Below are 23,579 nucleotides of genomic sequence, written 5' to 3'. Positions count from 1 at the left end.
GATCATCAGGGTGTTTTTTTGGCAAAATCCAGACGAGTCTTAATGTTCTTCTGGGTTAGCAGTGGTTTTCACCTCACCACTCTTCCATGGAGACATTTTTGCCCAGTGTCTTTCTGATAGTGGAGTCATGAACACTGACCTTTATTGATGCACGAGAGGTCCTTGTAGGATGTTGTAGGTCCTTATATGTTGTCCTTGGCTCTTTTGTGACTTCCTGGATGAGTAGTTGCTGTGCACTTGGAGAAATTTTAGAAGGTCGGCCACTTCTGGGAAGGTTCATTACTATGCCCATTTGTGGTACTGGGTAAGACCTTTAACCAACTTCATGCTGTTGAAAAAGTTCTATTTAAGTGTTGATTTGATTGAACAGGGTTTGCAGTAATCAGGCCTGGCTGTGTCTAGTCCAGCTGAACCCCATTATGAATGCAGTTTCATAGATTTGGGGAATTAGTAACTACGGGGGCAAATACACCTTCACACAGAGCCAGTTGGTATATATATCGTGCAATACTGTAGCCAAATAATATCCCGGAAAGATCATGTTAAAAACTATATAAGAAAAAAAAAAACTTTCATACCCACGTCTTCACAAGCTCTGACTGTGTCATGTTCACAGCTAAAAGTTGATAAAGACTGTAAAACGGCAGCACAGCACTTACAGTTCGACTCACACTACTTCTCTCTGATTGGTTGATTAGTTACCATGGGGACGAGTGATTATTATCAGACTTAAAGCAATTTTTTAACTGTTCCAAGGCCACATGCACGGACATGCATCTGTTCCCATGGTGACAAGGAGTTACCTAAAATACACGTGCACACATGTACACACACACACACACACACACACACACACACACACACACACACATAGAGCATTTAAAACTAGCTAGTTTGTATTCACACACCAGTTTATTACAAACACACATGTATTACCTAATGCAGAAGTCGGGAATCTTTAAAGAGCCAGAGAAAAGTTAACATATTTTTAAAAAATGTTTTTATATATGTATTCTTATTATTATTGCTATTATTACTGTTATTGCATAATTCTAAAAAAATAATAAAATAAAGTAATGTAATAAAGGCCATTTGACATTTTGCGTGTTCTTGACCTAACAGCCTGCACTTCACCTAATAGGCCTGTAGGTGGCGCTTGGACATCATTTAACCAATTATGATAGTTTCATCAAACGGTAAATCAATACACAATGCAGTAAGTAAGAGTAAACTGAACACTACTTACCATTAATGCGACTTCCAAATATGCAAATTTGTCTGTCTGTTTAGAATGGAAAGAACAATACCTGTATTTTTTTTTCTTTTAACCATTTCACCTTTGTTAAAAAAAAAAAAAAAGAAAGAAAGAAAGAAAAAATTTAAACCAATTTACTAATTAGACCGGGAAATTCCCGCTCTGCTTGACATTGTCCAGTGAAATTTGAGCTTGTTGTGCTACAGCTTGCTGTATACATGACAAACGGACATCGATTTATGAATTATGCAATATTTTAAAATATGTAAAATGTAGAGTTTTAATCCTGCCGTTGAGCCATAGCCAATCACTGAAAGAGCCGTATTTGGCCATAGGTTTCCGACCCCTGACCTAATGACTAAAGTTATGAGGGGCAAACACGCTGATGTACACATACAAACACACACAAACGCACACACACACACACACAGCTCTTTGTTTACAGTCACGATTATGTAATAGTGGTGTGCCTAGTGACTGGTTATTTTTGTCACTCACTGCTGTAAGCTGTTAAGGAAGCCAAACAAACACGCTGAAAATGTCCGCGGACAATTTCGCACCCATGTCTGTTTTTAGCATGCTCTTCTCAGGAATCCCAGACGCCATTTTAAGGCTCGTAATACTGGAGGTGTGAAAAATATCAACTTCAGGAGAAGAAGTCGCTCAGAAATCATCCAGACTGATGCAATTTCCATCCATCCATCCATTTTCCATTCTGCTTATCCTAGGGGGAGCTTGGAGCCCTTCCCAGGGACACCCATTGCAAGGCATAATCACACACTACGGGCAATTTAGAGAGTACTCGAAGGAAACCCTTGAAGCATGGGGAGAACATGCAAGCCCTGTGTACACAGTTCGGAGGCAGGATCCGAACCCCCAATCCTGGAGATGTGAGGCAAACATGCTAACCATTAAGCCCCCGTGCCCCCGTGTTCAATCTAGTTTGCCTAAAACGTTTACTCGAAGTATATATATGATTCCCACACTGTCATCTCTGGTATTTGATTTTAAAATGTCTATTATAAATGTAGCCTAGTTTGTAAAATCTCGTATTTACAGTCTAGGCTTTTCTAGACACTCAAAGCCCTTTACCTAGTGTGTGTGTGTGTGTGTGTGGGGGGGGGGGGGGGGGATCCACCAGGATCCACCTGGATGATGCGACGGCAGCCATATTGCGCCAGAACGCCCACCACATACCAGCTATTAGAGTAGAGGACAGAGTGATTTAGCCAATTCAGGGATGAGGATTATTAGGAGGCCATGATAGAGAAGGGCCAATGGGGGAATTTCTCCAGGACCCCGGGGTTATACCCCTACTCTTTTACGATAAGTGTCCTGGGATTTTTAATGACCACAGAGAGTCAGAACCTCGCTTTAATGTCTCATCCAAAAAAAGAGTTTTTTTTTTTTTTATTTTGTTTACAGTGTAGTGTCCCTGTCACTATACTGGGGCATTATGACCCACAGCAAGCGCCCCCTGCTGGCCTCACTAATCCCACTTCCAGCAACCTCAGTTTTCTCCAGGAGGTCTCCCATCCACATACTGAGCAGGCTTGACCCTACTTAGCTTCAGTAGGAAATCAGACGAGAGCTGCAGGGAGATACAGCTCTAGTAAGTAGAACGATTTAAACGTTGAGTGAAGCAACACGTTTGAACCACGCTAAACCCCACAGCCCGCAGGTTTTTACTGAATAAAACGCAGATCAAGCAGAGCTCCAGCAGTATGGCTTGAACCCAACCTCATGTCCTCATTTTCAGCACATGATCAACCACACAGCAACAAACCTCCACTCCAGTGCACACAGAACACCACAACACTTCCGATGTCCTACACCCCGATGCTTTACAGTACATTTCAGAAAGCCACACTATTTATAAAACAACATTATACAACAAAAAGAATTTTTACACATCGTTATTAACAAGAACATATCTTCCTAATTCTCACTAAACTCAAAAACGAACGTCTAATTTTAAAATCACAGTACATCTCATAGACTGCATTGTATGCAATGCTCCTACATGTTTTACAATCTCGCTGTTCCATTCGTCTCCGTCCTTCTGCTACTAGGACAGCTTTTCCAATTACACTGCTTGTTAGTGTCAATCTATACACAAATGCTGAGCGCTTTCTCAGCCGTGCCATAGAATCCATCAGGACTAAACAAATCACTAGACACCAGGGACCAGCTAGGTTTCATGTCCAAACTATTGGTTTGTTTTTCAGCTAGACTGCCCAGCAACAAGTAGGTTCACCAAACATAAAAAGAAAAGAAAAAAAAAAAAACGAAAAAAGAGAGAAAAAAAAACCCACCCACCCTACTGCATATTGATTTTTTGCAAAACAAAAACAAAACATTTTCTTCTGATAAACAGCTATTAATGCTGGAATGATATGGCATAGTATCATATCATACATGTATATATATATATATATATATATATATATATATATATATATATATATGTATAAATTTATTTCAATACAAGGCTCTTAATTCGATAGATCTGCTTCGACCAATCGAACAATACTGCTTGTAGTATGTGAGGTGTACTACAATACAATCTAAACATAATCAAGGCCACACTCCTTCTTCTGAATAAGTAGATTATGGAAATGTATCATATGGAGACAGCACCTCCATACACCCCTAGAAGCTACAGTCAGGTCCATAAGTATTTGGACAGCGCCACTACTTTCATAATTTTGCCTCTGTACATTTACAGCATTTGGCAGACCCCTTACCCAGACCAACTTACATTTATCTCATTTAACAGCTGAAGGTTAAGGGCCTTGCTCAAGGACCCATCAGCGGCAGCTTGCCGGGTTTGAACTCACACTGTCCGATCAGCAATCCCACCGTCTTAACCACTGAGCTACCACTCATAGACTCCTAGCTGATCAGCTTTAATTGAACAAAAATATTGCATTAACCTTGTAGGAATTACACCCATTTATTTACAGCACCCCTCCATTTTCACAGGCTCAAAAGTAATTGGACAAACGAACATAATCATAAATATATAAGGATTATTTTCCATACTTGGATTCAAATCCTTTGCAGTAAAATGACTGCCTGAAATCTAGAACCCATGGACATCACGAAATGCTGCGTTTCCTCCCTTTACTGCGGCCGCCTTCAGTTGCTGCTTGTTTGTGAGGTTTTCTGCCTTCGGTTGTCTCTTCGATGACTGAACAGCATGCCCAAGTCTACACTTCAATCACATCCCGACTGCTTCATTTCAAATCCGTTGTGTTGGAGGCGTAATTATGAAAACGGTCTCGCTGTCCAAATACTTACGGACCTGCCTGTAACGTACGTTGAAATAAATACGCCTCGATGCTGTAATTACCGTATAGCGAACACTGCTCGTAACTAGAACGATTTTTACTAGGCGGGTTAGTTAACGAGAACGCCATCGTATATATATCATATCGTATATACTGTACGCTTCCTGTTAACGCTCTCCTCATGGTTAAACATATCGAGACATTCTCTCTCTGTTTCTTGAGGATGCAGAAATGATGTGCTACATGATGATATCCTTATTCATTTCCCTGGTCTGTATTAATACTAGCTAACCAGCTCCCGTGCGTTATTACATGACCGGTTCTTAGCCTCGTCAGTCAACGAAAAAACATGTGACTGGGCAGCACATTTGAGCTTTTTCCCTTGATCTTGATAACGGATGTATTATTTGCGCATCCTCGTTCAACCAATATCGTTCCGCTCTCCTGATACAACATTTATAAGGTAGAACGCCAATAAAACCCACTTCATTTTTAATAGTAATAAAAAAAACATCCATAGAGTTACTCAATCATCATCATCATCATCATCCATCACCAGACTCACCTCCACCTTTATGAACAGCTTATGCAGAGTTCTTTTGAAGTTCGCCTCACTGTCCAGCCTGACCACGATGACTCATCTGTCCTCGCTCACTACGCTCCGTGTTTAAAAAGCCAAACAATGACATTCCACGGCTTGCAACTGCATTGACGGACCGGCATCACAAAAGTGCTGCAGGCTTTCAGATACTTCACCAGGGACAAAGACAGAATGATCACGTGACGGCGTTGGTAAATGTGTGAGCCAAGACTAAACACTACACCATGATACAAACCGCTCCATGAAGCACATAAGGTTTGTGTCTAGACCTTACCTGAACTTGTCTGATCCACTGTCATTGCTGTGATAAAAAATAAATAATCCAGAGAGATACATCAGCAGCATCGGAACAGACTCTAAGCTGACTCTGTTGAGGGTTTAACGTGACTAATTGATTCTTTGGTGAAAAGGTGCTGAGTTTCTATAAGAGCAGGTTTGACCATCAGTTCGGCTGCATGACAAATAATGGGTTTATATTAACTCGATTATATTATACTGTACAGCGGACACTCTATATAGTTATACGTCGAGATTTTCTGTGAGGCGATGTTTATTCAATTGAGCTTTTATGGAAAGGAGTCTCCAGTGCCAGTGCTTTGTAACAGTCAGTGATGAAGCTGTACATTTTCAGGAAGATCTGCGGTTTCTCGAACATGACAAGCTGAATTATTTTTAGCATCTTTAAAAAGCTTTACGACAAACTCGCATCACGACACCTCCGCATCAGCAGAGGTCCCCCTCGCCTGAGTTTTGAGCTGCAACACACACTTCCTGCCTGCTAGGCATTTCCTTTCAATGGGCTGTTTAAATACTGCATTCGACTCACGTTGAAAGTAGGTAATCTGGACGTGAAATCACGTCATTTTCGACCCCCCACGTGCTTTCAAGCAACAAACCAGGACAAAATGGATCCCTCGATGTTCTTCTTCTTTTTTTCTTCTTCTTCTTTTAGAAACAAGCTAGTCGGCTAAATGTGACGAGTGACGTATATTTTCCTCCTCGAAACTGTGAACTGTATATATACTTCCATATTGTCCTTGTATATACAGTGTAACTTGTTTAAAGGTATACGTTGTTCACTGTTATTTCTCTCACTTGCTGAACTCGGGGTTGAGGAGACTGGAATTCCAAGTTTGGGGAGCGTTTTCTTGGAAATGACGAGTTACGAGCTTGCAGCATGAGACTCGTACGTCCACTGTCCCAGTGCGAGGTCTTGCTGATGTCACTCTTGCGGATGTTCTGAGCCGGTGTGTTCTGAACGATGTTTCTCGTGCAGGACGCTGGCGCTGTTCTAGTGGTTCCTGATTCCTCTTGGGTTGTACCCTTTGCTCTGATTGCCCTGGTGGATAATCTGCGTTTAGGATTTTGGACTGTGTTTTAAGAAAATAAACCTAGAGCACACCTAAAACTCCTGTCGAGTCACCTACGTTATAATCAGAAAGAATTCCTGTTTATATCTTATAACAGTTCATAACAAGAACGATCTATCTTGTCATGTATAGGGTTTAGAGAGACGGATGCAAGTGCAGCTAAGGCAGTTTTAATGAGAATGGCGATCCAAGAGCAAAAACGTTAGACAGGATAAGGTCAGGCGATCGTGCAAACACACTAGAGTAGGTAAGGCAGAGAATCAGAGTCAAAAAGCAGAGAAAGTGTAACAGAGAACGGCTTGGTATAGACAGAGACAATCGTGACCGAGCGTATACTTCACATCTGAACAGAGACACACGAGGGGTTTAAATAATACACGTAAACACAAGACAGCTGATTACGACGATGACACGTAAGAGAAACAACCCATGACAATACAGAGGCGGAGACAGGACATAAACCATAACAAACCACACCCGTGTCAAAAGTAAACAAAGTCAACGTCACTGAGAAACCAGAAGCGTGCGAATGCAGCGCGAGAGCTGGAAAAGACATGACGTTAAATCCACACCGTTAAACGTAACTATAAACAGACAAAAAAGTATCCGTGTCGTTCTATAAGTATTTGAATAAAAACAACAACAATCGACAAATTCCTGTGCTATAAGACTAATAAAGCACTTTGCCAGGTGTTATAAGAAAAAGAATCAACACGCCACACCCCGTTGCTGATTATGTTCCTACAATAGCAATACAACACCCCGTCGTCTTTTATCCCTCACAGCCGCTGTGGTCAAATCGTTTCAAAATGATGTACGCCAGGTCTTACGTTAGTCACAAGAGGCTGAGTTAAATGTTCGACCCTAATTACAGGTTTTCCCACACAGAGAAACGGTTTATTTTTAAACTAAACTGCAGGTCAATGGCAGCTTTCCACGGTAAAAAGCACACTCACACGCCAGTACGAGTTCGTTCAGGGTGCTGGACAGCCTAAAGCTCTGGAGCTGAAAAGTTCTCAGGAAGGTCACCCGGGAAAACGCCATCCACTAGCGGGTATACCATGGACTTTATTTTCAGCACACAGCTGCTGCACGATCATAGGATCGGCCTGAGGCGGCACTCGGTACCCGTACTGGTGCTGATACTGGCCTGAGACACTTGACAAACACAGGGGTATTTAAATACTCACACGACAGTAATAATCTATTACAATATAACTAATGTGTGCTGAAATCATGCTCATTCATTTTAACACGTCATTATAACGCATCATTTTAATCTACAACACATGACAATTTACACCACAGCGCTGTTGAATTCTCCATTCTGATTGGTCAGAAGGCGTTCATCTATAACAGCAGCTCTGACATCAGTCCAATAATTCAAATCACAGGTTTATATTAAAGCACACACTCGAATAGCCCTCTTCCAAAGACTGAACACCGCTAGGTTTTATTGATGAGGAAAATAATTAAACTTTTATTGAGGGAGGGAAGAAAAAAAAAAAAAATCATTCCACCACCACCACCTGGGAATTAATAGTGTGTACTCATTTCCTCTGTCTAGCTCTCAAGATGACAAAATGGCCCAAATGGACATTCCTAGTAAACATAACATAAAGACATAGCTTGTTTTACCATGCTTCTGATGTTTAAAGTCTAAAATGGCTCAGATACAAATGATATCATACTGAAAATGGAAAATACATTGATATATGGAGAATATATACATATATATCCACCAGGGGGCAGGTCTGAGCTGAAATACCCCTGCCCAGCAGCTTTCCTTTGAAATGATAGCAATTTCACAGCAATTACTATTCACGTAAGTATACTGGAACAGCCTAATGATGCTCTGTTCACGTCTCGTCTTAAAATGCCCACCATCGGGGCGGCCATCCCGCACACCCATATGTACAGATCAAATATTATAATGGACTCTCATGGACTGCAGCACACAGCAGCGCTGTAAAAGAAAGACAATCCAGCACTAATTCATTGCACAACAGCTCAGTCTACTAAAACACTTTCATTGAAAGTTTTCTCAGTCTCTCTCTTTCACTTTCTCACACTCACACACACACACACACACTCTGACACACACATTCAGGCAGAAGGTTTACCTCTACCTGCGCATAAACGGAGTCAGGAAGCGAGAGGAGTCGTCGTCATGGCTGCTCTGCTGGCTGCTCGGCTGACTGCTGTGACAGAGAAACACACGCCCGTCAGTCATATTATCACCATGACGACCGGTTTTTAATAGTAGTATTCATGTGTACAGTTAAACATTAGATCATTCATGTCTTATTTTATCAATGCAAATAAGGGAAAGGGCAGAAGTTTGCAGGGGGGTAAAAAAAAATTGTGTATAGAGAGAGTGTGTCACATGAATATTGTCACCAGAGGGCGCTGTATATTAAAAAGTATATTAATCTGGGAACCATCTACTACAAAATAGTCACATTATAGTTCTCAAACAAAACAAAACCAAAAAAATTACATGTTTTTGTGTCATTTTTCATATATTTATCCTATATCTTTCAATATACAGTCGAAATAATAAGTATAAATATATAAATATTTAGTAAACGACTGTGCTTGTTTATACCGTAAGTATAACTATATTAGTACTATATTTATAAAAGTAAAATATATTGCTATTTCTAAAGGCTTACGTGTGCCACGTTGTCATCAGCCTGTTTAAATCACCTCGTTTAATTAATTTACATATTTGGTCAGAATTTCGTTCGAATCTTTAAAAAAAACAAAACAACTAAAGTCAAGACAAGAGCACCAGCCAGAAGATTATTAACGTGAGATGGGGAAAGGAGGCGGGGCTTGCACAGGAGTCAGTTAACATCGGCGAGTTCAAAACACCTCCGCAACCGTCAATCATTCCAGATTCACATGTCGATTGGCTCGTTTTAATTTAATTGGGGGGGGGAGGACAAGCTCTCTTTTGCATATTTGAATCTCACCCCAAATCATTTCATAAATAGACCGAATACATAACTCGTTCATGCGATTCATACAAATACATGAATAAATGCATGCGATTCGAACGGCATCACTGTTCTTGCTTTAATCTCGTTTTTAAATACATATCAGCAGCGATAAAAGTGCAGTCTGTTAAATCTGCGAATGTCAATTTAAAAGAGAAAAAAACATCAGGGACACATGATTCTGGCTTCCTCGTGTACACTACATGGTGAAGTGCTATTCATGATTCCTAAACACAGGACGCAGTGAATAATAAGCTCCCCAGCTGTAGCACAGGCACGACCTCCCAGTAACTGACTGTTGCATCACAACAACGACGAATCGGGACGTGATGCAATTCGGACTCGTTTGAGAGTATCAGTATGACTTTATTACTTCCTGTTTTTTACCGAGATTAGACAAATCACTCACAAATCACGCTGATGAGTTTCGCACAAAAAACGACATGTGCTCAAAGCCTCGTTCTCCGTAAGACACTTGATCAGCTGTGCTGTGATGTGTGGTGGATTATCACCGTTATTCTGGTCCACGGCGAAAGGGAAAGTCGGTTAACGTGACTTCTGTGTAATGAGATCTCTCGGACGTGGTGGTCTGGGAAAACCGAGCACATGTTGCTGTGTTTGAATCCTAGCAAAAAGCCCAAAACGCTGGAAAATACGACCTATAACATGCTCCGACATGTCTACCTGGAAAAATTTACGACTTTACGGACTTCCCATCGATGTCGAAAATCGTTAATACTTAAAAATAAATTAAAAAAGCACAACTCAATGAGAATTTCTGAGCGATTGTCATATCCCTGCATTTCTCCATGTGTTTATCTGAAAGTGATTTAGTATGGACGGTGCAAAGTGAGAGGAAGTGTGTGTGTGTGTGTGTGTGTGTGTGTGTGTGTGAGTACAAGGCTCTGCTCTACAAAAGTCAGAGTGTTGACACGGTGTGAAGACGTTGAATTATTCATAGTTTATGCTTCTTTAATGTCACACTTGTTTTGTTCCAGCATGTTGACGTGACACGGCTTTAACCCTTAGCTCAGTGACCCGACTGACCATTCAGTTTTAAGAAGCTTATGTTACTGGGGGGGCATACCACTTCAGAAATCCATGAAAATATTTCCAAGAATTTACTTTTCCACTCAAGTCATTGCTGACAATATCATTTGTAATGAAAATGTTTGTCTTAAATTGAAACGAAATAATACAAAATAGAAGCTTTCAGACTTTTGGACCTCACTGTATATATGCGTGTGTGTGTGTGTGTGTGGGTGTGTTGAGTGTGCGTGATTAATGTGGTGTGCTGGATTCCTGATATCAAAATGTTGCTTTAAGGATCGAAATGGCATCGTATTGTGTGGAAGCCTGATGTTTACACTCCTAGTATTGGGGTGTGGGCGGGTCATGTATGTACTTGATGTTGATGAAGATCAATGGCTGTTTCCTGCTTCGAGGAAGCATTTGCTGTCTTCCAAAAAAAGTGCTTTTTGGCGTCAATCTTGCAATGCATGGCTGAGCTATAAATCTGCCTTCCTCCATACATCAGTTGATTAGACTGAATTGGAAAACATGTCAAATCTGATTTAATACCAATGCACCATTTTAGGCCAGTGTATCCAGGGTACTCGGTACTGGATTGGTACATCCATAGACGCAAACACATTTACACTAGGCAGGGTATCTGATGACATGATGATTGGAGATGAACTGGCTAATCACATCCAACAATTTCGTTCTCCTTGAGAATGACAACAAAACCTTGAACCGGTTCCTTCAACAGCTTCTAGACTGGGCCTGGATTGTTTTTCCACCTGTAAACTTCAGTACATGGTTCGACCCGTCTCAGTACTGCTGAAATCTGCTTATTGTTCTGCTTAGTGACATGGCGGTTAAGGCTCTGGATTACTGATCAGAAGGTCGGGAGTTCAAGCCCCAGCACTGCCAAGCGGCCTTAACCCTCTCTGCTCCAGGGGCGCTGTATCATGTCTGACCCTGAACTCTGACCCCACCTTCCTGACATGCTGGGGTATTATAAAGAATTTCTCTGTGCTGTAATGTACATGTGGTCAATCACGATCATTATTATCATTATACACAGCCGTTCCAGTCCAAAAATGTTACTCGCTAAAAGAACGGTCTGAGTTTGATAACTCGCCGTAAAACCCACACAAATCATTAACCGTCCGCCAGCGCCTTTCATTCCAGTAAGTGATGTCTGTTTAGATCACTAACCTACAGACACGCTTTCAGAATGACTTGCACAAACCCGCCAGTACGTTTCCTGAACTTACGCCACGGTATAAGAACTGCGTCAAGGGTTTCTGTGTCGAAAATATTCAAAAGACTTGATCCACTACACCTACAGCACTGACGGATAAATCTCTCCCTCGTCCCAAAAATAGTCTAACAACTCTCTCCTATCGAAGAGAGGCAGACTCCCAAGAGTCTGGGATGACGGCAGTGTGAGCAGATATTTAACCTATCTGAGCAGACACTGCAGGTTCCAGAGATCAGAGATAGTCCTGACAGTCCTATATATATATATATATATATATATATATATATATATATATATATATATATATATATATATATATAAAGTGGATGTTTCTTTTCTCTCACATTGTATTTGTGAGATAAAAACCTGGATGACCCAAACCTTTTTGTGTCTTAATAGTGATAAGACTCAAGGTTATGCTTATTGGCTCTCTCATCTGCTTCATAAAGCTGGTTCACTAATGTTTAACGTAGATGGCTCTGGTTTAGGGTTCCAAGCTAAATAAAAAAATGTCCGAGTTATATTCGATTCGAGTTGGTCTTTTGACCCACACGTACAATCTACTGTCAAGAATTCCTTTTTTCTTCTTAGAAATATTGCTAGACTTCGCCCTATGCTGTCTTTTCCTGTGACTGAAAGGCTTATCAACACTTGTTTTTTTCTCGTATTGATTACTGTATCGTGAAGTGAAGAGGAGAGTCCACCAGGGTGAAATGTGAAGGATCTGGGGAGATTCTGTACGGAGGAACGGTCTCAGATCCCTCGCCATGTATTCTCCAACCTCATCAGGCGTTATAGGAATAGACTCAGAGCTGTTATCTTGGCAAAGGGAGGTAGCACAAAGTATTGACTAAAGGGGTGCCAATAATTGTTGCACAATCGTTGTGTTTGCAATTCTTCGATATCCATGAGAGCATGAGAATATTTTTGTGATTTTTTATTTTTTTTTTTAAATAAAAGATCAGAAGGTTAAACAATAAAGACGATTTTTCACAACCTTCTTTGATCATATTTCCCAAGGGTGCCAATATTAATGGAAGGCACTGTATTTACACCGATAACACAAAGTACAAATAATGCCGTGTCTAAATTTAGTGCAACAGTACGATACCGGAAACTTTAAACATGAATAACAAGGTATTAATGATGCCACTAGAGAAATAATCAATACCCTTGTGGTGAGTTTTTTTTTATTTTATATCCAGCACTTATATACACTGTGCGCCAGAATTATTGGCACCCTTTGTAAAAATGGGCTGTATAAAATAAACATTACAAACGGTAATGCAAAGTTCAAATCAATTATGAGAACTGCAGTGGAGGTGAGATGAACAAACACCTCTTTTGCATTGAAAATGTCTTGGATTATGGACAGAATGGATTGTACATGTGTGCAGCCTCATATTCATACCTCAGAGAAACAGTACATGGATAAAGGTGAACAATTCCTTGAGAGTTGAGCGTTATTACATTAAATATAGGTTTTTCAAGAATCACAATTTATTTGCATTGATGAATAATTTTATCACATAATTTTGAGAGAACATACTCTCACTTAGAGTTCTGATGAGAACAATTTCGATTTATTATTATTTTTTTTTAATTGTTTGAGTCGAAAGTTTGAATATTCTGTTTTTACTTTAAACAACCAATTTCTATGAAGGGTTCCAATAGTTCTGGAGGGCAATGTATATAGGCTGGCTATAAGAAGTGTGTGGAGCACAACATACATGATTTATGAACCCAGATGCCAGAGGATATGTTATTAATATTTAATAAATCACTAAGACTTAAAATGTGTGCTTTCGTTACATCACTCTGACATCTCTTTCTTTGTCTCTCTCTCTCTCTGTCTCGCTCTCTCTCTGTCTCTCTCTATCTCTGTCTCTCTCTATCTCTGTCTCTGTCTCACTCTTTCTGTCTCTGTCTCGCTCTCTGTCTCTGTCTCGCTCTCTGTCTCGCGCTCTCTTTGTCTCGTTCTGTCTCTGTCTCTCTCTCTCTCTCTCTCTCTCGCTCTGTCTCGCTCTCTCTCTGTCTCTCTCTATCTCTGTCTCTCTCTATCTCTGTCTCACTCTTTCTGTCTCTGTCTCGCTCTCTGTCTCTGTCTCGCTCTCTGTCTCGTGCTCTCTTTGTCTCGTTCTGTCTCTGTCTCTCTCTCTGTCTCTCTCTCTCTCGCTCTGTCTCGCTCTCTCTCTGTCTCGCTCTTTCTGTCTGTGTCTCTCTCTCTGTCTCGCTCTTTCTCTGTCTCGCTCTTTCTCTGTCTCTGTCTAGCTCTCTGTCTCACTCTCTCTTTGTCTTGCTCTCTCTCTGTCTCGCTCTCTCTCTGTCTCGCTCTCTCTCTCTGTCTCGCTCTTTCTGTCTCTCTCTCTCTCTCTCTGTCTCTCTCTCTCTCTCTCTCTGTCTCGCTCTTTGTGTCTCTCTCTCTGTCTCGCTCTCTCTCTGTCTTGCTCTCTCTCTGTCTCTCTGTCTTTCTCTCTCTCTGTCTTGCTCTCTCTCTCTGTCTCGCTCTCTCTCTGTCTCGCTCTCTCTCCGTCTCGCTCTTTCTGTCTCTGTCTCTGTCTCTCTCTCTCTCTCTCGCTCTCTCTCTGTCTCGCTCTTTGTGTCTCTCTCTCTGTCTCGCTCTCTCTCTGTCTTGCTCTCTCTCTCTGTCTCGCTCTCTTTCTGTCTCTCTCTCTCTCTGTCTTTCTCTCTCTCTGTCTTGCTCTGTCTTGCTCTCTCTCTCTGTATCTCTCTCTCTCTGTCTCACTCTCTCTCTGTCTCGCTCTCTCTCTGTCTCGCTCTCTCTCTGTGTCTCTCACTCTGTCTCTCACTCTGTCTCTGGGATTAATACCACTTGCTCCGTCTCATCAATAATTGACAGGAGAGATTAATAGAGCTCATTGGCCTGTTATGTAAACCGGCTGTTGTCTTTCAATCATTCAGTCTTTTTTACACACACACACACACACACACACACACACTGATGAGCCTTATGAGTGATTGCTCACTGGAGACCCCACAGAACGCGAAAACAATAACAACAGAGTGCATGTGTGTAGAATGAGAAATTCTGCAATAAACAAACGATGATCATGTCCATAAACAAAATACAGACAATAGTTCAAGCTAAAGTTTAAAGCATTGTATTAGCTTTCTGAAAGAAATCTCTGCAAGTCTATATAATACTAACAACACCTCACTAATAATACCTCGGTTCTCTCTCTAATGCAGAATCTGATTGGTCAGAAGGTGTTGATTCATTTTCTCTAACAGCAGCATTAACATACTCGACTGAATATGTTCTCGTTTCTATAGCAACAGAATAATAATAATTAAATATATGTAACAGTTGGCAAATTGCTGTGGCATAAGTTCAAGAAAACACTTCAGGACTTGCTACTATTGGAAAATAATCGACTTTGAGGTGCTAACAGTGACTCAGCTTGATGCTGGGCTGCTTCACACCGCCCTGTCGTTAATTATTTTCCTATAACAGCACACCTTGTCATGTTTTATTCCTCATGTCATCAATAAATAACAGGCTAACAGCAACTGATATGGTATATAGCATAAATGCGCAATAATAAAAAATATATGTGGTTCATGAAGGCAGGACACAAGTGCGTAAACTCAGAGTTAGATTTATTCCAGTAAAAAAAAAAAAAAAAAAAAAGTAAGATGGGGACAAAACAAGGGTAGACAGGCTCAACACAGACATGGAAACAAAGAATCGGATGATATATACGATAGAGTGTAAATCGGTGAACTAATCATGAACTAATATGAAACAGGTGCACACCATCGGGTAACACACCAATGACAAGACGGGGGGCGGAGACAGGACCTTAAATGAAACGTGAACACGTGATGCTACTCGCTATGGTGATGCGAAAGGGAAATCCGAAACTATTATCCTGTATCGTCCAGTTTGCGTATGCAGTGATGCAAAAACTTTCCGTGACAATACGCTGATATTTTAAACTCAATTTCAAATCTTAAATATTTTATTCCCTCATAAATACTGCATCTCCAGACACACCCCTTGTCGTGGTGTGGTGTGTGACACCCAGGTACATGTACAGCAGAACGGAGGAGCTGAAGAATGAACGGTTCTTCTGACTTACTGTAAAGTTTCTAATTCAAGATTCCCTGTTACTAACCTGTAATCATGGCTAAATGTTTATTAGCACTGAGCCGCTGGGACAGAGCTCTGAAACAGATGCCGACAGGAGTTAATGTGTAGCCTGGTTAAACGTTTCTCACTCTATAAAATTAGTTATAATGTTACTGGAACATGCTTCCTCGGGGCTCGGGGGTGAACACTTTTTTTGCTGACTTTGTGTATGTACTCTATTGTAGCGGCAGTCATGCGTAACCTAACATCACGCTTCAATAGGATCACGGAACATTATTTGAATTTTAACCGTCAGGAACAAAATGTAAGAGTCGATGGTGTGAGTAAAGGGCTCTGGAGCGTTCCTGCCCCAAATAAAGATCTGGCCGAGACTGAATATATGTTAACATGATCCCGGTAACTCTGGGGAAAAAAAACAAAAACAGCTAAATATTACTAATAATTGTTCGAATAGACTGATCAACAGCTATAAACAGATAAAAGGTATGACGTGTTATTAAACGAATAAAACATTTAGGCAAATTGCCGGGGTATAAGAGGAATGAAATACTAATGAACGTGCATTATTTTCAATTATTTTACAATCAAGTCATTTTAGTCAATCATTATGGATAGTGATTGATGGAAACTTACTGATGATAGGGAGGAGCTATGAGCAAACCAGGAAGTGACTAAGATCTAATGACAAACACTAGTGCTGCATCCCAATTCGCCTACTTATACTGTGCACTAAAAGAACACTTCTTTTTGTGAAGAAAAATCGCATACTTTTGAGTGTGTAGCAAAAGAGTATTTGGGACATACAGTACTAACACGTCATGTAAAGGAAGAGAACGTCGTTGCCTAGTTACGCACACTAAACAAACTCCTTGCTGCTTTTCGGCTTTTCTTCATTCGTTATTTCTTCGTATAAACTTTGGTTAGTGCTTAATATTTAAGTTCTTACACTGAAATACTGAAGACGCATCAATGACGTTACACTCGTCCGCCATGTTTGCAGGTTCAATTCAGCGAAGTAAACCGTCGCAAAGCTCCTCCTCCGTCTACTGGAAATAGCAGACCATCTTTGGGATACTCATTTCAACATCCTACGATTTGGGACACACTAATTTGTAATCTCGGATACTATTTAGGACGGATGGTAGGCGAATTGGGACGCAGCAAAAGACCAAAACCAAAACAGGAAGTGACAGTAAGAAAGTTAGGTAAACCATGACAGTTATCGTCTTGAAGCACATCAAGGTCATGTCCTCCAAAACCTCTACGCTTGGCTTGTATTCTACTTTACTCTGTCACATTGGAAGTAACCGTGAATAAAAGCACGTACCAAGTGAAAAAGAAAAAAAAAATATACAGATAAGATCTGCTCTAAATAGGTTCTTTTTTATAGTTATCTTTCAAAAATTGTTCTACTTGGAACATCTCTACAGTAACAAGCTCAGGTGTAGGGATCCTTCACTGAATCCTTTGGGGTCAAAGATTTAGCCTTTCATTCTAAGAGCGTAGACGCTGAGAAATTTGAACAAATGAGGATCAAATTTAGTTTCATTTCATATCAATGAAGTCATAATAAAAGATAAGACAGCGAACGCTAACCTTAACCCTTACCTTAACTTTGCAACTTTTTTTTAATGATTTGCTGGTCAGGATGGTGGTGGGTCCAAAGCATATCCCAGAAGCAAGGCAGGAATACACGCTGGTTGGACACCAATCCATTTCAGGGCATCATAAGCATAGACGTTCACACCCGCATTCACACCTCGGTGGAATTTAAGGTTGCCAATCCACCTACTAGCATGTTTTTGGAAGGTGGGAGGAAACCACAGAATTCTGATAAAAACCCAAACTCCGCAAAGAAAGTAACCCAAGCTCAAGGATTGAACCAGTGGCTGTGGAACTCTTGGCAATAATGCTACCCATTGTACCACTTTTCGAACTTTTCAGTCTTGCCAATAGTTACTTATACATAGCAGTTTCTCAGTTAGATCTTTTTGAGAGATCTTTGCGCAAAGGCAGCACAACCATGCATCCAGTTTACATGTATTGCATTAACTGAACTCTCCAAGGCCTGTTTCATGCTTCTGACCACGCAGGCTCGCAAATTCAAAACAAAAACGATCTAGTAGAAACATAGAAAGAGTGTGGGAATGAGCAGGAATTTTCGCCGTGTTTGAGGAGATTTGATTTGATGTTGTCTTGCTCGCATATTGTCGGTCGCCATTTTGTTTCTACTTCTTCTTCTTCTTCATTTGATGGACAGCCTGCAAATTGCATAGAACCTCCTAATGTGAAAAACCAAAAATGCTCCCAGCTCAGAGATTCGTTTGCTAGGAGCACTTCTGATAAAAGCAAAGTAATGAGGCTTTGATAATTCCATTTGAGCTACCCCTGCAGAACGCTTTTTGGGACTCTCAGGTCCCAAAAAAACAAAAACAAAAAAACCTTCACCCTAGATCACAAATTCATATCCCTAGGATGCCATGGCCATCCATGGACGAGCAAAGTTGATGCCACTCTCTGGGTGAAATAGATAACATTACTCTCTCACCTGTCAATCAAAGTGACACTAGCATCTCTGAGCTCATGTGTGCAGAAGAGCGCAGTTTCCTTTGAGTGTTCAGCTACTCTGACATTATGGTAAAAAAAACAAACAAAAAAACAGGACTCTGTCTTATTCATTCATCAAACTGAGGAATATGTATAGGTTTCCCATGGGGTTTCCAAGAAAATAGATCTACCTTCAAATTCAACTTGTGTTTTCCTACATTCAAACCTCAACATTCAACTGATCTGTTCATCTGCTAATCTAGCCTCATATTAGAGTCCAATTGCTTACGTGATGGTAGGATCATTGATTGTCGGATCATTCATTTCCTCATAGAGCCCAAATAAATGCAGTTAAACCCAAACTTGATTATTTGTGTTGGAAATGTATGTTCACCCTTTTACATCTCACCAAACGCAGCCCATAAAGCTTAGCATTTAGCCGATTAGCTGAATCAGGTCTGTTATGGTATGATGTTACATCATGCGACCCTCCAGGACTTTGATTTACATTCGCTCTTATCAAATCCAAAACATTCTTTCATTAGCCATGGAGCATGAAAAGGGCGTTCAGGAGCAGAAATAGGAATCTGATTACCATTCTCATAAGCAGATACAGTAATAAGCACAGTAATGTGGGGCGTAAAAAAAATCCCTAGAGGTCTGTCAAATTTGATGAGAAGAAAAAAAGAAGATAATTCCATTGAACAGATCTTGATCTTGATAGCAGCAGAAGATACCAGTAGTACCAGCAGTTATAACAATGACACATCATCAACAACAACATTAACAACTGCAATCAACCATCTGCCGCTCATCTCGAGTTTTAATGAAAATGAAGCTATATTTATGAAAAACAATAAATAAATAAATAAAATCGAAGTGTGATGTCTGTTTTCACCACACAGCATTCATTTACAGTAATCGCTATATCTTGGTCAGGGTCTGGAACGTGTCCAGGAAACACTTCCATGTTGTGGGCATTCAGAAACATCCTGGTTGGGATGTCAATCCATTGCAGTTCACCAATGCACATTCACACACTCATTCACAGTGAGTGGGCAATTTCATAATAGCCAATTCACCAACTACTATGTTTTTGGTAGGAAACCAAAGAGCCTGGACATGTCCCCCATAGAGACAGCAACCCAAGCTGAGGAATGAGCAAGGGACCCTGTAGCTGCAAGGCAGCATCGCTACCTACTATGGCCATCTTAACGCATTCAGCTTTCTCAGCAAACAGATTCAAACAGTTAACTACCTGAAATGACTATACTGGCATTTCCTGCTACTTGTTTGTTATGAAGTTCCTCTCGAGAACCTAAATGGGCTCACTAACAATGTGAAAAAATAAAACTGAATCGGAATACTACAAAAGGTGTTACACTTGGATGAAGCTGTTAATGAGGAAAAGTTGATGATACATGTGTTCAATAATACATGTGATGAATTTTGCAATTGCAATATGATCTAAACAAATGTTCTGAATAAATGATGATGATGCAGATACATGTTCCAAAAATATGCCCTGAACTGTATACTACCATACTAAATGTCAAAATCGTGTTAGCTGAAGTATGGTAGTATATACCTTTTGAACATTTGTAAGCATGAAAGTTTATAGGCTCCAGGCTCCCCGAGACCCTGTGTTGCATAAGCGTTATGGAAAATTGACGGATGGATGGATAATTTGAACAGAAGGGAAGTACTGGTAAAAAAAGACCCCAGTATACACTTTACTCAAAGAACAAAACATGAAAAGTAGAGCTTGCACGTCCACTAGGATGTCACTCAAAGACCAACCTGCTTTCGTTGCTGGGCTCCTTCTTCTCTCGCACCTTCAGCCACTTGCGTAACAGAAAGCGTCTGCGTCGTGGTGAGGCGCTGGGTGTGGAGCAGTTGGACCATGGAGCGTCCTCATCGCTGGATGGTGTGATCTCAATGGCAGGAAGTTGTAGATACTCCTTGGGGGCTAAATGAGAGCCTGAATGTCTCAGCGATCCATTCTCCAGGCACTCGCGTTGTGCCTTCTTTGTTCGCCGCATCTTCAAGCGGCGCCGCCTCAAGGTGGGTGTGGAGGAGCTGGACCAGGCCAAGGTGGGATCGTCCCGCGGGACCTGCACCCGGAGAGATGGTGGCCGCAGAGTGTCTGTCATGCTCAATAACGTAAGAGCCTGCCTCCACCAGTGGCGCTGACGTCAGAGTTGCTACTGATCGAATACTTGCTAATAAGCCGGTTGGGCAACAAAGGAACGCGAGAGTTTTATAGATCCAGATGCTGCTGCTAAACACTATTAAGTCCTCACCATGTTATCAGCACAGCTCCTACCAAAGTTCTCCTCTGTCTGAGATGATCCCTCCACTGTAACCTCTTCAGTCGGTGCCGATCGATCAAGAGTCGAGTATCACCGTAAATCTTTTGATTTGTCCCACAATTGTCCCTTTTTTGATGGAGGACTTGACAGATAGATGAACGGACGGATAGTGCGTGCGAGCCACGGCAGGCTTGCTGTCAGGGCTCGAGCAATGGCGCAGATGTATCAGGTGACACAGCAAGACTCTTGTTTCCCCTCACCGCAGATAAAACATGCATAAGCACTGGCTGACAATGTAATAATACCCCAGGCCTCCCTGTACGTCAGTGACTGAGTTAAGGACATTCACACTCGCTCAGGAATCCCACTACGAACATAGAGATGGTAGCTTCCGCTCTTGGGACTGCATACTCCTGCAGATTCCAGGAAGGTGGTGACTTCAGCAAGACGAGATCGAACTACTGGTGTCCTTAAGTGCAGGTTAAATCCTTGTGTGGCATTTAACCTCCAAGAGTTACCTCACCACTGGGTACACAGTGTACAGACACGGTGTAAAGGCAGCAGCCGAATGGCACGGATGCAAGGTTAAGTGGTGTGTTACTTGTGTGTGTGTGTGTGTCTTTGGTTAAGTCCCTGAGGCTTTTCTTCTCAATGCTCCTCTTCTTAAATGTCTGGCCCAAGCAGCTGTCACTGCCTACAGGTTAGAGTAAAGTGATAGGGTTTGCCAGGCATCCAAGACACCAACAACTGAACACTTAGGAATAAGGACGTGTATATCGTAGTGATGGGCATGAAATAGTCGACTATTTGTTATGTGGCACCTAATTGATTAGTCATTACAACCCTAAATTCACAAATTGCTTTCTTTAACCTAACACAAAATAGCATAAAAAAAAAACCCCAGGCTTTAATCTTGTTTCCCCTTAAAATACTGAAGTGACTTCATGGAATGCCACCGTCTCTTAAAACATAGTGTGTGGTGGATTGCAGCAATTCTGGAAAGTGTGCCAATACTTTCACCTTTGTCAGACCACCTCTCAGTACGAAAGACTATAGTGAGGTCATATTTATTTTATGCATGCCTAATAAATAGTGTTCGACTGGGCCTGTATCGCACTACGTACTGTCGGTTCTGCAATGGCATTATTCTATGCTCCATGTAGTGAAGCATATTGTATAGGGAACCAATCAGGATTCAGACTAACTGAAACCAGCACAGTTTTCAGCATCTGAGGTTAATGTAAGTAAAAAATAGAAGCATAGTGTAGTCTTACTGCTAATGTTTATATAAAATATATATATCTTCCATTCATTAGCAGTGGAATTCATTCAAATTCATTCAGCTGCCTAGTTTCTTTCCCACTTAGCCCAAATCTTTATTTATGTATTTATTTATGTTAATAAATCGGTGCTTTTAAGTAAAGTAAATCATTTCTAACCCGGATCACGTCTGGCCATTTATTTTATGACTACAGAATTATTTAAAATGCCCATCACTAATATAAAAACATGATCAAACATGCGTTCGCACTAACACACAGACAAGAGGACATTTGCAAATTTACACATTCACGTACAACCGCAAAAGAAAAAAAAAAAGCACACACACACACACACACCCACACACACACACACACACCCCCCACATTCATGCTTTAGCTGAGCTGGCCTGGCTTGTGAACTGCATCTCACTGCTCTCAGCTAACACTACCACCAACTCACTGCTGAACACACTGCTCCGAGTTTCTGTTTCATGTTCCAGGACGTTAGAAATCATTTAACCACAGTGATATTCCGGATCCATCGCCGTGTAGAAGACTCAATATTAGAAGGTGGCATTACTCATCGTGTCGATGGAAGCGACAAAGCGTCTGCCTAATGCTGTAAACGTTAACGCAAATGCATTCAAATAAGCTAACACGCACGGAGGTGAAAACTGGGTCGTAACTGTAAAACGCATGTTAATGCCCGTTTTTCAATCTCACTCCAAAGCCTCAACTCCAAATAAAACAGGACTATAAATAAATCAATCCATCAAAAACCCTGAAACTAAATAAAAATGACCTCAAAATTATAATGTGGGACTTCGTCGTCAACATAAATACGGTACATTTACTGTGTTCTTGAGATCAGGAATTGTCTCGTACAGTTGTTATAGTTGTACAGTTGTGTAGTTGTTGTGCTCTCAAACAGCTAGATGCTTGGATTCAATTCAATTCAAATCAAAATCTGTATTTGATTAAAAAACATCTGCAAAGTAAATAAATGGAAACAGAAATGTAGTCGAACCGTAGCTCATTACGAAGTCATTTATATCTTTAACCAGTAGCAGGAGAAAAGTGAGACAGCACACCAGTGTCTGAATGGGGAAACCCCGACCAGGCGGCCTGAGCAAACGTAGTGTAAGGCCGACAGTGTAAACAAATCAGTCTGGATCATCCAGAGAGTATAAAGCCAAACAGCTGCACCTCTGGCCCCCAGATTTGACAAGCATGTTGATTCAGCAAACATCATATAATATTTAAACAGTGATCGAACGGCTGTTCTGAACGAGCTGCCTGTGGTAACTGGGAGAGAAAAAAAAACGTAAATACTGAACAGGTCTGTGTAGGCCTACTGCGGAGGTTTCCTCTGTAAATACCTGGATTAAAGATCAAATGAGATTTCAAACGTGCAAGAATATGAAAAAGTATAACGTGAATATTAAATAATTTTAGGATTTTTAGAATTGCAATGGGGCAAGGTTACATTTTAGATGACACGGAATACTATGCATGTAATTCGGTTGCATAACATAACCTGTAACTGAATAACAC

The 23,579-nt window shown here is 40.9% G+C and overlaps 1 protein-coding gene across 3 annotated transcripts in view; it reads right to left on the bottom strand.

The window, feature by feature from the left end:
* Positions 1-23,579, bottom strand: part of gramd1bb (GRAM domain containing 1Bb) — a 124,799-nt gene that overhangs the window by 59,593 nt on the left and 41,627 nt on the right. Inside the window, exons 2-3 of one of the 3 annotated variants that reach the window (XM_053623579.1) lie at positions 20,252-21,457; positions 8,649-8,720 (exon numbers count right to left, since the gene is read on the bottom strand). The exons of 1 other annotated variant lie outside the window; for it this stretch is intronic. In XM_053623579.1, coding sequence (XP_053479554.1) covers positions 8,649-8,720; positions 20,252-20,604 — 425 coding nt within the window. In that variant the 5' untranslated portion in view covers positions 20,605-21,457. The remainder of the gene's footprint in view (positions 1-8,648; positions 8,721-20,251; positions 21,458-23,579) is intronic. One more of the 3 variants, XM_053623580.1, reaches the window with a different exon arrangement.

Source organism: Ictalurus furcatus, chromosome 4, assembly GCF_023375685.1.
Source record: "Ictalurus furcatus strain D&B chromosome 4, Billie_1.0, whole genome shotgun sequence".
NCBI lineage: Eukaryota > Metazoa > Chordata > Actinopteri > Siluriformes > Ictaluridae > Ictalurus > Ictalurus furcatus.
The sequence above is the reverse complement of the archived record's forward strand: the minus strand, read 5'-3'. Positions and strand labels throughout refer to the sequence as shown.